This window comes from Hydra viridissima, unplaced genomic scaffold, assembly GCF_058129835.1.
Source record: "Hydra viridissima isolate aposymbiotic clone 2 unplaced genomic scaffold, HvirCarnegie_v1 scaffold_13, whole genome shotgun sequence".
In the NCBI taxonomy this organism is placed as follows: Eukaryota; Metazoa; Cnidaria; class Hydrozoa; order Anthoathecata; family Hydridae; genus Hydra; species Hydra viridissima.
Genome location: NW_028324312.1, coordinates 7,697,612 through 7,715,226, shown reverse-complemented (window position 1 = coordinate 7,715,226; position 17,615 = coordinate 7,697,612). Strand labels below are relative to the sequence as shown.

General features: G+C 29.4%; 2 protein-coding genes and 1 long non-coding RNA gene across 5 annotated transcripts in view; 2 read left to right on the top strand and 1 right to left on the bottom strand.

The window, feature by feature from the left end:
• The window catches only part of LOC145194821 (sodium/mannose cotransporter SLC5A10-like), a 297,350-nt gene that overhangs the window by 247,299 nt on the left and 32,436 nt on the right, over window positions 1-17,615 (top strand). The window lies entirely within an intron of this gene.
• LOC145194944 (inactive hydroxysteroid dehydrogenase-like protein 1) lies at window positions 1,895-4,712 on the bottom strand. Of its 2 annotated transcripts, XM_090070557.1 has the most exons (4): window positions 4,325-4,621; window positions 2,904-3,621; window positions 2,617-2,661; window positions 1,895-2,561 (listed from the first exon to the last, which is right to left on the bottom strand). In XM_090070557.1, the coding sequence occupies exons 1-4, from the start codon at window positions 4,495-4,497 to the stop codon at window positions 2,499-2,501; spliced, it is 999 nt and encodes a 332-aa protein (XP_089926683.1). In that variant the 5' UTR covers window positions 4,498-4,621; the 3' UTR covers window positions 1,895-2,498. The 2 variants fall into 2 exon arrangements, with proteins under 2 accessions (XP_089926683.1, XP_079928819.2); XM_080072693.2 differs by lacking the exons at window positions 1,895-2,561; window positions 2,617-2,661 and having other exon boundaries at window positions 2,836-3,621; window positions 4,325-4,712.
• Window positions 9,216-12,091, top strand: LOC149880258 (uncharacterized). Of its 2 annotated transcripts, none has more exons than XR_016446257.1 (2): window positions 9,216-9,697; window positions 10,954-12,091. It is a non-coding gene; the product is annotated as an uncharacterized LOC149880258 (long non-coding RNA). The 2 variants fall into 2 exon arrangements; XR_016446256.1 differs by lacking the exon at window positions 9,216-9,697 and adding an exon at window positions 10,138-10,757.

Genomic DNA, 17,615 nt, shown 5'->3' with positions numbered 1-17,615 from the left:
TGCTTGGGGGAACATATTGAATAGGTTTATAAAACTGGGTGTAGTAAGGCTAATTTTCGCTTTAAACATTCAAGAAACGGTATGTAAATGCAATCTGAAGAATCGACAATAGAAAAAATCCAACATAATGATTTAATTTCTACTAATAGTTTTTGCAAGATAATCTTTTCAAAAATATGTAAAAGTTACCCCAGTTTGCCATATTAAGATGCACATTTTAAATTACAAAAAACTATCTCATAAACTTTTCAAAAAGGCTGTGCAGGGTATTTCATAAGTTTTGTACGTGCTTTTGATTTAAAATTGCTCCAAACTATCATAATATATTTACTAATAATCTATACATATGTAATGCTTCATTATTAATTTAGATGTATATATGTAAAAAAGCATTGCTTTACAACATTCGATCGCAGAGAGAATTCAAACTGTTTTTTTATTTGCCAAATTTGAGAAGTTTTAAGAGGTTAGAAGGAAATTGATTTTCCTATTCCGCAATCTCATGAATAAATAATTCGAAATTTAGTTGACAAGTTTAAGAAAACAGACAGAGTTCACTATGGAGAAAGATCCGGGCGCCCTCGTTCTATTGTTACAGAGGAAGTGTTAAAACGTTAAAAGAAATGGTTGGTTTCTACCATTTCTCAAAACGTTAGAGAAATGGTAGAAACCAACGACTTGTCAGTTCAAAAGGGCGCTATAGAAAGGTGGATGAGTAAAAGTAGTAATTAAAGTGCTATTCAAGAAGTAGGCTTTCGACCATTCAGACCAAGTACTGTACAAAAGTTAAGTGAAAATGATTTCGACAAAAGAATGAAGAAAATTCCAACTTGCTAAACAAGATTATATGGACAGACGAGCCAATTCACGCTAAACGGTATTACAAACCGTTATAACTGTTGCTATTGGGCCTACTGTTATCAGCACAAACAAATGCCTGTGCCCAACTCAAAGAACAGAGTAATAGTGTGGTGTGCATTTAACTTCAGATGGTCTTATTAGTTCAAACCTTTTCGGTGTTTCTGTCTAAACAACGTGATATTTACATTCAATAAAATGGGGCATCTGTCCATTATTCCTATCAAGAAGCTGGCTTGATTGAAAATTCCCTCAACGATGGATAGGCAAACGAGGTCCAATCGAGTTGCCTGCTCGTTCGATTGGTGAACTTTGTGAGCGGATTGAACTAGAGTGTGCTTAGTTTGACGTAGACGTGTGTAGAAGAGCCTGGGAAAACATAGTGGTTCGTTTGAAACGCTTCAGTAACCATTGTGTAAGCAAGACAAACCATATAACTCTTTAACATCAAATATGCTTACAGTGTTAAAATAAGGTGTGATTTTCATCAACGTTTTATGTTAAGCGTTTTCGAATTCAAATAGTAATATTTCGAAGTTTAAGATTTGTTTTCTGAGAATAATTCACTTTGGACAGACAAGAAGCTGTGGTTGATTAGACAGCAGCCAAAGTTGAAAATAGTAAGAAAAAGAGCTAAACCATTTCTTCATACTGTGTCATCTATTTAAACTAAATATAATGAAATTACCTCCTTGTAAATAGCCATTTAACTTACAATAGCATTGCTTGAGTACTAATCACACAGAACTAAAAAAACTTCATAGTAAACAAAACCATTTTGCAGAATTATATTTGGAGCAGGTAGAGTTGTATCTTATGAGTTTTCTCTGCGTTTACTTGGGGTCTTAAATGTACATAAACTTAAAATAGGATAACGTGTTGTACCTTTGACCGCGTTTCAATTTTAGGCGTTTCTTGTCTAGTTATTTACACTATTTAAAGATTGTTTTAATCTCTCATATCCTAAAAATCTTATTTTTGGCTTTTTCTTTTGAGAAATATAAATTCTAAGCTTTTAAAAAAAAGACGATAGGTGCTCTATATTACGGTACGCACGTTGTACCTTTGATTAAAAGATGTTATTCCTTTTACCATAAAGTTACAAATTGAAAAGCTTAATATAGCCTAAGAATATTAATTTGCATGCCGAACGTATTCTTGTTAGATTGATATATACTTAGAAATTTTCCGTTTACTTTATTAACACGTCACATACTGTAGCCCAGAGGTTTTAAATCTGGGGAACTTGGTGGCCATAAAATTTTCTTTCAAAAATGCGGCATGTTTTTTCTAAGCCACTCCTGGGTTTTGCTCTATGGGGTGAACAATTTTAGCATCAGGATCGAACTTAGAGGAGATTCAAGGCCGGATATGGTCTTCTGAGATTTTCATGTACACATCAGAATTGATTTTTACCTCTAATCAATAAAAACGGGAGCATCTTCTGGGAAGTGAAAGCAATCACTCCAAAAATCATCACAGAAGCAGGAGATTATGTCCTGAACTTCTGGAACAACTTCTGGCTTTGAAGTGTTAATGTAGTGATCAGCCCTGTTAATTGATATAGAATCCACTGTAAAAAGTTTTTAATCTGAGAATAGAATTATTGGTTGACCTTTCTAAAGGATGGACAAAAGTTTTTATACTTCTCTCAACTCCTTTGACTTCGACTTCTTCAGTAATGAGGTACCTTTTTGATCTAGCTGTAGAACTGGCCCTTCAGGTCGTATTTAACAACATTTCTGAGTGCTCACTCACAGAGAGTTCTTTAGCCATCATCCTCATGTATCGGACTAGATTGCACTGAAAATCATCATCATCATCATCATCATCATCATCATCATCATCATCATCATCATCATCATCAGCAGCAGCAGCAGCAGCAGCAGCAGCAGCAGCATGTAGTAGTGTTTTTAACATTTTAAAAATGATAAGGATAACAATTAACACCAATAAAAGTAATAACAAAGAAAAGAAACCATCAAAAAGTTTTATTTTCACTATAATAAGTAAAAGAACTGGAAAAATTTATTTAAATAGCTCACAATCCCATGTTTCCAATAGCCATGAGTTTTATGTGATAAACCTAGTGTACGAACAGCTGATTCACAATATGTATCAGGATCTACTATAAAGAATCTATCTAACATAGAGCTTTGCAAAGGTAGTGTATTAACTAAACCAGGTTGAACAGTTTGTATAAAAATGTTATGAGCTGCATTCTCTGTCTGAAGTAACTTTGAAAAGGAATCAATGAAGACCTTTGATGCAGATTGTAAAACCATGTAAGGAAGAGGAAGAGATGAGATTAAAGAAGATATAGTTACAATAGCTCCTGCCTTCCTTTTAATCATTTGTGGTAAAACCATGTTTGACATTAAAACTGTTGCTTTGATATTGTGATCAATAAGGTATTGATTCAACTTTCTTCCTAAAGAAGTAGAAAAATTTATATTGTTTGTTTCTGCATTGTTTACAAGTATTCCTATGTCAATTTCATTCAGCATGTTTTCAATATAGCTGTAGTTGTCATCAGTAAGGTTTACTAAATCTATAGAAATACACTTTGTTTCTACTTTATAATCCAAGTTTATTTCTTCTGCAAATTTATGAAGTTTGTCCTTGTTTTTACATATAAGCAGAATATTCATTTTACGTTGTGCAAGTTTTCGAGCATAAGATTGACCAATGCCTTCTGTAGCTCCTGTAACAACTGCCCACTTACCACCATATCGAGAAGACAGATCATTAGGATAAAACAACCTGTTACAAATATATTTTGATAACTTAAGATTTACATTAAATTTACATGGTAGTTAACAATTCAAATTTAAATATATATTTACACCATACAAACATGTGTTTTTATGTGTTTTTGTATTTATATATTTAATTCTAATTGATAACATATCAGCCATAAACATTTGTGTGTTTAAATTACTTAAAAACATAGAAGCCTGACATTTCTGGGTTATTTTTCAGTTTAATTTCTATTCATTTCAAACAAAATAAAAATACTCAATGTTATTTAATTTTATCTTTTCATAGAAGAAAAAAAAGTTAAACTTATTTTGGTTGTAGAAGTTTACTTTTTAACGGATCTCAAATTTTTGATCTTGATTTTGGTTTTGATTAAAAGTGTTATCTGAAGCATTATCTTTACTATCAGAAGGTTTTGTGTTATCATTTGGTTTAATTGAGAGTTCATGAAATTTCTTGAGCCAGTCAGAATGAACGATGAACCAAACAAATCTTCAAGCTTTGCTAGAAACGTTAAAAAGTAAACCTCTGAGCAAGTATGATAACTATGAATTCAAAGATTTTAACTGAAATACTTTTAAATACTATTATTAGATATTATAGGCTATAGTATATAGTAACTTATATAGAAAATTAACAAATATGTTAAATACTATCCAGCTATTATCACTCGAGAATAGATAATGACAACAAATCGTAACTTTACCTTGGAATAACATAAACTCTAGTTGCATACATCATACTCTGGATAATTCTTAAAATTGCACTAGTAGTATAAATAGCACCAACAATAGCCAATCCATCTCTTATATTTTCAAAAGTAGAAACCAAATCATCAAAAGTTCGTAAAATAAGGTATCCATCGAGACTTCTCGACATTTTTCAACACGTGCGTTTCTGAATCAGTGTTTTAACTCGTGTTATTGTAAAAACTAATACCACTTCTCGACTGAGAGGTAGCAACAGTGCTGACTTGCCTTAAGTCACTGATCTCTATAATAACCAATGATATATTAAAAATAACTAGATGTCTAACTTTCGCGTATTTTTTTAAGCAAAAATCGGCCATTATGGGGGGGCAAATTTAACAAATCAAAAGCTTCGTATTTGTTTTGTTTTGATAAATAGCGTAAAGATTTTGCCCCCCATAATGGCCGATTTTTGCTTCACTTTTTCTTATACCGATTTACGGCAGTTAGACATCTAGTTATTCTTAATATATCATTGATAATAACTGGATAGCGCAACTCTAAAATCAAAATTGACGCCAAAATCGCCATATTGGAAAGCCCCAGAACAATGAAATCTGATATGTGCGATAAAGCGATAAAGCGATAAGCCGAAAAACAGAACTTAAAGCTTACGGGATTAAAATTTTTGGGGCTTTCCAATATGGCGATTTTGGCGTCAAAAAATATAAAGTTTTGCTCGGAGTTGCGCTATCCAGCTATTATAGAGATCAGTGCCTTAATTCCATATAACTTTACTTAAAAAAAATGCATTAAAATTCCGATAAAACATATCCCCCATAACTCTAACATCCAGTTACTCAAAGTATTTTCAAATACCCTTTGAACCCTCTAAATACTTTCTCAAAAAAATCACCCGATAACTCAAAAATTAACCAAGTCGAAAAATTTCATCTGTTCCCGGGGCAAATATTCTGCCGCTAACTTTATTTTTAAAGGTAAATTAAAAATAATATCTCAGTGAAAGCTAATTTTTTTTTTTTAATCAGTTAAATTTTTGACGGTTAATTAACCCTTTCGCGACTAAGTTAAAAACATCTATATGACTGCTTGTAAGACTTATTCGCTTTTTAGACATTTTTCAAAATTAATTTTTGATCGATCTATAAATGCAAATGACAAGCGGTTTGAAGTGTCAACTTAAGAAATTATTCCTTTTTCATATATATATATATATATATATATATATATATATATATATATATATATATATATATATATATATATATATATAAAATTTAATTATTGATGAACCGCCAGGTGGTTCCACGTCATTTAGAAACAGATTTTATGCACCGTGGTGCGGGTCACGCGTCAGGAAAGGGTTAAGCTATTAACAATTTAATTTAAACTTGTGATATATTTTATTTACTTTTCAGATCAAACAAAAAAGAGAACTTTTGATGACTCGAAATATTTTCACCAATCTGCAAAAGTTTGAGGAACAGAATGCTTCGATTACTTAAACCTTCGTTAACTCGAACTATTTTCTTGGTCTTTCCCTTGAGTTGCAAGCAATATTGGCAACAATATTAGACCAATATGAAATATTACCAATATAAACAATTGACAATATTGGTCCAATACTTGGTATATATATTGGGCCAATATTGTAAGCAATATTGGGCCAATACTGCTACAAGTTTACTTTTTGCATATGAGACCAGTATTGCCGAATTATTTGTTTAATTAGGAGGAATTTTTATAAAAAACCAATTCAAATTGCCGTATTTAAATTAAATTATTTAAATTAAATTAAATTATTTAAATTTATTGGTTCAGTGACAATAAAGATGTTGAACTACAACAAAAGTCAAAATAAAACATATAAAACGCAAGCTGCAAATAAATGGTCAAGTTTTTTTTTCTCGTAAGTGTGTGTGTGTGCGTGCGTGCTTGCGTGCGTGCGTGTGTGTATCTTAAATAAGTATATATTAACACCACATTTAAACCACATTTGAAGTTATGATTAAGATCATATTCCAAAAGGTTCTGCAGTAAACAAAGTTTTAAATAAATACACTAAAAAAAACTCAAGCTAAATTCATATTTTATATTTAATTTTGCGAAGAACGGGTTGTTATCAAATTTCTTCTCGAGATACAATCTGCGTAAATTGGCTACTTTTTGTATTCCTTGCATTCTTTCAATTCTTAGAATAACTTAAGATTTCATTCAAAAAAAAAAAAAAAAAAGTTCTTTTATTTCAAAAGTAACGTTTAACGACGTCTGCAAACGTAGTTTACTTTTTAATTAGGTACTTTTTAAAAGTTTTTGACTTTTCCGGTAAAAGTTTTTATAGATCTAATTCATAATTACTGTAATAACTACATCATTAATTTGTTGTAAAACTATCAATTATTTGAAATTGTCGAATTTTGATGGCAAAATATCAACAAAATTGTCTGGTGATGAGAAGATTAAGTTACGCATGCTTAGATTATGTACTCAACCGTGATGACGATTATGTTGATAATATTGGACGAATATTTTATCAACATTTGCAAAAATGTTAACAAGTCAATATTAGTTAAATGTTAGCTATAAAGGCCTATGTACCAATTATTCACCAATATGGGTGCGATATTGCAAATCTTGGCCAATATTAACCAATATGAATAATATTGGTCTAATATTGAGCCAATATTGCTTGCTACTCGGGTGGTAGCAGTTTCGGTCAATAAGGGGGGGGGGGGGCAAAAGTGTAACATGAAAATGCGGAATTAAAGTGGTAAAAGAAAAAGTGAACTAGTAATTAGGTAGAAGCGAAAAAAGGATTTAATTTTGGAGGAAAGAGAGGGCAAAGAATTGGTGGAACGAACTCATTTTAGTGGTGTGTAATTCGAGATCTTTTTTTTTTTTTTTTTTTTTTTTTTTTTTTTTTTTTTTTTCAAGAGTGTTACTAAATGAAGTTGTCTTGTTATGAACATGAGTTGAATTGTAATTTAAATACATAACTTTATTTTTTTTTGTTAATAAATCCAAGTTTTTCTTGCCAATTATCTTAAAAGCATTTTTTTCTTTTTCTTTTTTTTTTTTCCGTCACTTTTTCTTTTTTTTTTTATGTTACGAAATTCATTAAAGTTGTTTTAAGACAACCTTTTTAACACAACCTAAAAATCATTTTAAATTCGGTCGTTGGTAACTGGCGAAGAGCAAACATATTCCAAAAGCTGCACGAGGTTTGGCCAACTCTACTTGAATATTGTATTACGGATAAAATAAAAACTTAGTCGACGTGAACCATTCGTTAAAATTGAAGATAACGTGACGTCAATAATAAATATGTTCCTCGTCACGCCTATGTACCTATTATTCACCAATATTGGTGCGATATTGCAAATAATAATAATGAAATTAATATAGTAATGAATAAAATCAAAGGCGTAGTAAGTATTGAAAATATGCACTTCACTTCGTTTTGATCGAAACTCTTTTTCTTCGCAATTTTTTACATCCTTAGATTTGTTGCTATTATGACTTCTGATGTTTATTTAAGTGAGTTTTAGTCAATAAAAAAACAAACCTGCAAAAGTGAGTAGCAATTAATAGCCCCCTAAAGAGTTTTTTCTCATTCACAATCTTGGTCAAAGAACTACTCGATTTTATGTCAATTGTGTAAGTCAAAAGAATCTTTTGATCTGAGTTTTTTTCATTCTTGGTCAAAGATTTACTCTGTTTTATGCAAATTGACTATGAAAGAAAAATAACTGCCAAATAAATACCTTTTGCAAATTAGACAATAGTTTGTTGATAGGGCACGTTAATTTGATTACATTCATTTTAATCAGTAGTCATTCTGTCGGCAATCATTCTGTCGGCAATCATTTTGTCGGCAATCCTTTTGTTTCTGTGTATTCTTTTTTAAAGATTTATCTCTAGTTGTTTTGTTGATAATATTTTTTGCACTACGCTTTTTTACGGCAAAAAATGTGTTTGAGTTGATTTCGTACACAAGCTTTGTTAAACACAACTAGTATTTGCTTATAATGCTTCTTGATTTCTTCTAAAGCTTGTTGATTTTAAAAGTGCAATGCAGCTTCGAGGTTGTTTTAACATTTAGTCTCCATACTTTTAAGCAATCATTCTCTCTTTTTTAAAATTCTAACTTAATCCGATCAGATAGAAGCGTTCAGTACAAATCTTGTACTACCTCAGCAATCAGCGTTTTTTATTTGGACTACTTAGAAAGTTATGAAAACCTTGTCCTGGTTGGGTCGGTTTCAAGGTAGATATTTATTACATGAATTTATACTTAAATAGTGCAAAATTAAGACAAACTTCGTCTAATATTAAGCAGGGCGCGTTTCCGCGTTTATTAGAATATTTCTCTTTGCTGTAAATAGTAGTGCGAGCCGGAGGATATCAAACCAACTTTTGCTTATTTTAAAAGTTTGCGCTCTTTCAATCGTTTAGGCTTTAAATAAGATGAAAAAAAGAATGCTTGTTATAAGTTTAGATTGCTAGGTTTTCCTTTTTCTTTTATTTGGGAAAGAAGAAAAGCATTTGCTATTTTGATAAGAAGTAAATTTATTTTTTTTTTAAGAACCCTCTCTTTTCTGAGACAAATTTCAAATAAAAGTTTTGCTTTTGAAAAACATTTCTAACTATAATGAAAATATAACAAAACTTTAAAAAGGCATTCGGTTTGATAAGGAAAAGTAAAAGCAATAGGATGAGGTCTTTTTTTTTTTTACCATTTTTATATAACTTCAAATGTAGTTATTTTTTTATTTCTCAGTTCTTACAAGAAATATCTTTAAAAACGTAGATTTTACATCACGCCCAGGAAACGCTTCTAATAATAAGAAAATTTTGCAGATGTCAATTCATTTTAAAAATCTTTTTCTGATTACAAGTTAAATTATGTAAGAAACCAAAAATATACATTACAAATACTAAACGCAGCATAAAAAAAGAAACTCATTCAGAAAACCAATACAATACTTTTTAGAAATAGAAATTAAACGGTAGAAGCATTAGTTATGCAATATTATCATCTAATGGGTCACGGTTAAGGCAAAGAAAGAGAGATTTTTTATTAACAGCCAGTAAGTGTGGTGGAACAAGTTACTCTTACGAAGGAAGTAAATTAAGAAGTTTGCGCAACCAGCGTAGCAAATTTCTTAAACAACATAATAGAATTTTTGCATTTGGATAAATTTGCCGTCAAACGATAAATTTAACATGCTGTTGTTGTTCTTTCATGGCTTGATTAATTGAATCAACTTATATATCCGTGCACGTAGAAACAATCTGAATCAGTCTGAAAAGAAACAACTGGGAAATTTTTTCTAACTCGGTTCAAGCTAACTTAGCTGTGAAAAACTGTAAGAATATTGTTGGTTGAAATATTATCGTCTTTATCATTATTATATTTTTCACAAAGAGTCACTGAAAAAGATGTAAACCCTTTTTTTCTTTGTAAAACGTAAATCTCACTAAAGTTAAACAAGAGAGAAACGTGCATTAGTGATTCTCAATGCTGAAGAAATTTATAAAATTTACATTTATTATAAAATTTACATAAGAGTCACAAAGAAGAATATCAATAAATAGACACAGCTTCAGTCCTTTAATCAGAATGAATGTGTAACAGTTGCAGTTAATATAAATTTATAGTATTTTCAAAATCAAATGCCGAAGGAAGTATTCTTACGAATTTTAAAATAAAAACTAAATAATTTTAGGTAAAAACTTTATAATCTCTTATTGCTGAATATTACAGTTAATAAAAGTTGAGTATGTCAAGATTTTTTATGATTTCTTCTTCATTTTTTTACTCTATAAGTTTTGATTGCTTTACCAAAAATTTATCTTTAAAAATTTTCCTTTCCCAAAGATTTTTTTTAAAAAACTGTTTGGTGCTTAATTGTTCTGTTGCTCAGAGAAATCAGAAAATAAATTTTTTGAATTTATGTTCCACGTTATATACACGGAGACCGTTTTTTTTTTCTCTCTCTCCTGTATAAAACCCTGTTGAAAGAGCAGGAAGAATATTTACTTGTTGATCATTAGGCTTTCGTATCAGAATAAGAAAGATAATAATAAAAACTAATCTATAAAAACTTAACTTTTTAATAAGCAAATCAAAATCCAAATGAGATTAGTTCGGAAAAGTTTTGCATAACAAAGTCTGCATGATAAACTCAATAATAATTACAACCTAATACTGCAGCTATAATTAATTGAGCATTAAAACTTGACAAAACGCTTTGATTAAAGCGGAAACGAATTTAAAAATTCATTTCATATCAGGAATAACTTTTACTTTATTATGAATGTCTGCAGTTTAAAGCTCAACTCATAGCGAGGATTATATAAAAACAATTAAAACTGCTCTCTTAGGATATGCTTAAAGTTGTAGGCTGTTTCTGACATTTTGTTTAGGTATATTATTCTTTCTTAACGGTTTACACATGCATAAATATGTTATCTAAATCATAATCCTTATTTGCTTTCGTTTTGCCTCGTTTGCCTAATTTGCTTTCAGATCATTTTTTTTACATTTTATCATCATGATCAATAGTTTGTTTTTTTTATTTTTCATTATCAGTAGTTGTTTTTTTTTAAATTTTTCATTTAGACGGAACTTTCACCGTAATATGCCAAGAGATTCACTTTCAGTATAAAGATAGGTTGAAAATAATTCTTTTAGTTGAGTGAAACTTTAAGACATTAGGTCGACAATGACCAATTTTACTCGACAAGTACCGTTTGGTGAAGTAGAAAATAATATGACATTGATGATATATGCACTCCTCATCGTGTTGGGTTTGATTACAAACATTTACATAGTTTACTTGTTTTTCTTAAGCAAATCAAGAACGAAGTTCTGTAGGTTCCTGCTTCAACTGTCTTTAATCAATATAGGCCAATACATCGGGGTAATACCTTACCTGGTGATAGATTTGCGAATAACATCTATCTACAACAAGTACTACGAAAGCTTTCTTTGTAGTGTCAGCGATGGTCACAGCTGCATGCTAGTTTTTTCAATGGCATCCTGTCTTTTGTTAACTTTTATGTCTATCATGAGGTGTGAGTCGATGGTGAAACCATTTCTAAAGTGCATAAACGACCAAAACCTCAATAAAATATTTCTCTTTACATGGTCGTTTGGCTGTTTTTCTTTTATACCTTATGTTCTCTCGTACCGGCTAGATCATCAAGCTGGTGTATGTTTACGCAAATGGATAGTTGGTGAAACTTTTGGAGCTGTGTATATGACCATTATGTACGCATGCGGAATGATAATTCCGCTTACCACTATGATTGTAGCTTGTGTTATAAGCTATGTAAAAATTTACAAGAGGTATTCCAAAGGAAATACGCTATCTAATATAAGCTCAGTGGTAAATGTAAAACATCAAATTGTTTTTCGATTAATAAACTTAGCAGTTATATTTATGGTAACCTGGTTTCCATATTCTATCTATTGGGTATTAACATACACAACCTATGGTGTCAACGAGGTTAATAAGCAGACGACGAGACTTAAAATTCTTCGCTACGTTTTAATTCCTAGTTTAATAGGAAACATAGCCGGACCATTACTAAATGCTTATTATTGGAAGCCTTTTCAGAGTTCGTTAAAGTTTTTCATAAATTGTACTCGATCCAACAAAAACTATATAGAAGAGGGAGAAAGTCACGGAGAAAGTCAGCACTCTACACTCTTTGTCGAAATGAAAAAAAATCTTCTGGTGAAAACACCAAAACTTTAATGATGTTTTTTAATATAAAATTAATTATAATAATAATAAAATAATAATGATAATAATGATAATAATAATAATAATGATAATAATAATAATAATAATAATAATAATAATAATAATAATAATAATAATAATAATAATAATAATAATAATAATAGTAATAATAATAATAATAGTAATAATAATAATAATAATAATAATAATAATAATAATCATAATAATAGTAATAATAATGATAATAGTAATAATAATAATAATAATGATAATAATAATAATAATAATAATAATAATAATAGTAATAATAATAATAATAGTAATAATAATAATAATAGTAATAATAATAATAATAATAATAATAATAATAATAATAATAATAATAATAATAATAATAATAATAATAATAATAATCATAATAATAGTAATAATAATAATAATAGTAATAATAATAATAATAGTAATAATAATAATAATAATAATAATAATAATAATAATAATAATAATAATAATAATAATAATGATAATAATAATAATAATAATAATAATAATATTAATAATAATAATAATAATAACTATAATAGTTGTAATGATAGTAATAATAATAATAGTAAAAATAAAAATAATAACAATAAAAATAAGACTTAAAGCTGTTAAGTCTTATTTTATTCAAGCGAATCATTAGTGGCTATTTAGCAACGCACCAAAATTAATATCTTTTCAGTGAATTAATTTGTTCAAATTGTTTTTATGGAAATAGATTCGCTAAAAGCACGACAGGGGATAGGGGAGGCCTAATATATTATAGAACTAGCACGAAACTGCGGTGGAAATTTTAGCTATGTAGTGAATTTAATCTATTAGGCATTAAATTGCATAAATTAATGTCTAATCAATGCATGCACTACATAACTAAAAGTATATTGAAGCAATAATAAATAACACTATAAAAAAAAGATAGCTTTGAGATTTTTAAATGATTGGAACATTTTTTTGTAACGCTGAATACAAAAATGACATTTTGTTTTTCTTTACCAGGTCAAATTATCGTGCTAACTAAAATTACAAATGGACAAAATGTCAACGATGACTTTTTGTAGATTACTAGTTAATATTTTTTAGTAATTTCATTACATAAATAAGAAATCGGATTTCACCATAATGTTTGTATTTTTGTATTTCATCTAAAAAGTTACAAATATTGGAAGTTATAATTGTTCAAAGTTCACGGTTCACGAACTTGCCCTTCTTGGAACATCTGAAATAATTGGCTGCAGGGCCGTCTCTTTTCAGAGTCCAGCAGTAACCAACCATCAGGACTGCATCTTAGTATGTCACAGATATCTGATTTCCGTCTATTTCAGGCCTTGATTTCACTCATTAATCTAAATATACCAGGATATCTTTTTAAATGAGAAAACAAGTCGTACATTTTGATGGTAATACTTCGTTTTTCAAATCTATGACTATGTTGCAGACAAGTTTTTTGTAGTTCCTGACCTTACTGTTGTTAAGAAAGTTAACCACAGCATGAACAAAAGTCTCGCTATGCTTTAATTTTAGCTTAATTGAATTTTCAAACTCTGCATCTTTAATGAGCTGTCAAATTAGTGAACGTGAAGATCCAAGCTATTAACTTCTCCATGGTAAAATCTAGAAAAACTTGAAACAAACAGCCTTCTTAGAAGAAAGATTGTTTGTCCCTAATTTTAGAAAGATTTTGAAAGACAGACACTGAAATCTCATCATTAAACTTCCCGTTCTTGATTGATGGCGATTCAAGATATTTAGCTTTTGGTTTTTCTAGGATATTTCAGTTTGCATCAATGGTATAGCATTTAACAATTCGCTGCATGACGGTTTATTTTATTGTCGCAGGTAAAAATTGCTTCAGCTCGAAGAGTATATGAAAATAACCCCTGCGTGCTTTGCTAATTATTTGCTGAATACACCTTTTTTGTTCACACAAATCAATCACCAATTTCAGAAAACATACTTATCATTCGTGCTTTGATAAGAAGCTGGGTCATCGAGATAAATTTTTTCACTTCAAATGGTATGCATACCTGTATGGAGAATCAGTGGATCAAAGGAAAAAAGAATTTTTTGAAGTTAATAATTCCTATTTTTTAGAATGAGTCGTCTTTTTACCTGCAACAATAAAATAGAAACCAGGCGATGATATTTATAATACAAAAATAGTTTTATAAACCTCAATAAGTATTAGGAAATTAACATTTAATTACGTAATTAAAACTTATTCGAATTCGTCAGACACAAAGATCTTGTTATTTCGTTAAAATAAATATATACATAGCAGCACTATCCTACTTTTGTATCGCTGGAAAGCTTTTAAATGTTATGAAGTGCAATATAGTAAAATGCCGCCTTGATTCACCAAAAACCAAAGAGAGGCTTTTATTTTACAAAGAGAGCCCATTTTTGAGAGGCATCGATTTAGGAGAAAAAGTACACTGTTCATCAACTTTCCCAAACTTTTTTTAAAATCACGGTTTTGTAAGATATCTGATGCATAAAGATATCAATATAACATAACGGTATCAATAGAGCAATATAATAACGATATATAGAGATAAAATGTTAAATTTGTGTTTCTCGACGGATGATGATGAACTGCTCCCGCTCATATTCTAAGCATTTTATTAGGTATGCCATATTTTCTTTTAATTAGTAATTAAGTTAATCAAGTAGTCAAACCTAGCGATTGGCCTATTTTGTTCTTATCGAAAAATATTACTTAGACACTATGCTTTGTCGCTTTTATAAATAGTTTTTATTTTATTTTTTTGATCTTAAATTCACAGAATTAAATTTTTAATAGAAATGGTGACTTGCAAAAAAGTGTATCTCGTAATAACCCTGTAGTAAAACTTCACTTTAGGGGTTTTTACGGAAAATTGGAAAAATCATATTTGAAAATGGGATCGCTATTTTTGTTGACTCACTCACAATAATGTGAAATTTAGGATTTGTCAGTAGAGTAGCTAAATATCTAAATAGGCTCATGGAGACACGATCATCGCATGTTTGTTAAATCCTAATGGTTACATAGAAGCATTTCATAAACAACAAATGATTTTTTAGCAATCATAGAACAGTTAAACATGGTTAATATTTTGCATATATATGTATATACTTACATTATATGTATATGTATATATATATGTATGTATGTATGTATGTATGTATGTATGTATGTATGTATGTATGTATGTATGTATGTATGTATGTATGTATGTATGTATGTATGTATGTATGTATGTATGTATGTATGTATGTATGTATGTATGTATGTATGTATGTATGTATGTATGTATGTATGTATGCATGTATGTATGTATGTATGTATAGTAGTTTAAAAAAAGTAGCTTTCATCACTGAAAATTTCTTAATTCTACTTTTTCATAGACCATACAGACCTCTTCTTACACAACCTTAACTTTGTCTTGTCAACCTTTAAATTAATCTCTGGCCGTCATCATCGGGTTTTTAAAATTTTTCTAAACTGTCTTAAAAAATGCAATATTTACATGATTTTCATTGAAGGGTTTGGTTTACAGTAACATAACCTCGGTTTGGCTCTTACTTTACGAAATACGACTATTCTCGTGCTCTCTTTGTCTTTTTTTAGCTTTTGGATCCTGGATGACAAATTGGATGCCAACTTGTTTTAAATAGTTTTAGATTATATATGATGAAATTAAAAATCTACATGGTATTTCTCAGTTACTGTTCCAGGAGCCATCCTTCATACTAATCATCTGCCGCGGTTGTTGCACCTGCCGCTTTTCAACCCTTTCTATTATTCTTAATAATCAGTTCTTTTAAAAATCTCAAACAAAAATCTTAAATGTGACTAAATGGCCATTACTAACAATTTTACATAACTTTTACAGGAAGGATCAAGCTTTCATTAACTAACTATATATTAGTTTTATAAAGAACATTTGTTTGATAAGGATTCGAAAAAAAGAATAAACAATCTTAATGAGCCATTTTTTTAATTTTTTTTTTGAAACTACTGCATTTTACAATCTTAATTTTTACTTTATATATAAACGATCTTTCAATTTTTTAGAAGTTTTTTTCTACCCTGGGGTATAAAGATCTACTCTGTTCAAGCTTTTTGTGAAAAGATTTAATATTGAAGATCCTTTCTAAACTTTGCTGAGATGCCAAGACAACACACAGTCTAGAAATTTTTACTTTATATGTAAACGATCTTTCAATTTTGTAGAAGTTTTTTTCTACCCTGGGGTATAAAGATCTACTCTGTTCAAACTTTTTGTGAAAAGATTTAATATTGAAGATCTTTTTTAAACTTTTTTAAATTTTTTTTCTTTGAAGATATGATTTTCTGTTTTTTAAGATATTTTGTCAACTCCTAAAAAAACATAAAATACTGATTTTAAATTTTAGATAATAGCAAAAGAAAGATTTAAGAAATCTTTCGCTGCAGATCATGAGCCAAATGAATGTTGTGAAAAAAGCCGTAAAAACTTTTGTGATTCCAGAAGCAACAAGTAATAAACTTTGACGGTTTCCCATTGACAAATGAGCCAATATTCTAAAATAGTAAGGTTTTATAATCAGGAAATCACCAACCGTTTTGGTTAAACTTATCTTGTGTGTAGAGTCCTTGACTAGGCTTAAAATAAAAGAAACTTTAGACTTATTAGCCATTCAAAGTAATGGCTAGTAAACTTTAGTAAAATTTAAACAAGCTTTTAAAGTATGATTTAAATAAACAACTGTAGGTCTGACGAGAAGATAAATGAGGCCCGGGCCAACCTACTCTGTTGAGCTTGGGGACGGCTGCAAGGTAAGGGCCGATAGTTTCCCCGTCAACCATCCTTCCTGCAGAATTTTTGGAAATAATTTTTTTTTTTCGCTTTTTGTGCTTATGATTAGTTAAGCGGAATAAAGATAAATTTCGAAATGATATATTTGGGAGTGTTAGCACATACTTTATTTTTATTTAGTAATTTAGTAGTTTAAAAAAGGCATACTTAGGCAAAGTGTAAAAGCACATACTGCAATTTTGACATGAAAATTTTTATGACATAAGAGTACTGAGCCAAAGTGGACGACTTTATTATTATTTTTTTTTTTTACAGAAAAACTATACAAAATAATAGAAAGCTATATTTGTAAAAGTTAAAAGTAACTTTATTGGAAAAAAAAAAACATAAAAAAAAACAACAAAAAAACAGACGATTAACAAAAGCGTACACGTTTAACTTCAGAGTAAATAATCTGTACTTGTACTACAATAAACACTTTATTGAGTAGCTATTCTCAATAAAGTGTTTATTGTAGATACTACGTTTCTCTGCCACTGAGAGCAGAATAAATGTCAGATATTCATGAATACCTGTACTTCAACTCCAGAGCTGAGCTGGGAACCGAAAATACCCAATCATAAAATACTATTTTACATCTTGATTTTGTTAAATACGTATATACAACTAAAGTAAATTTAATGGCGTCGAGTAAAAAATGTGAAATTGAA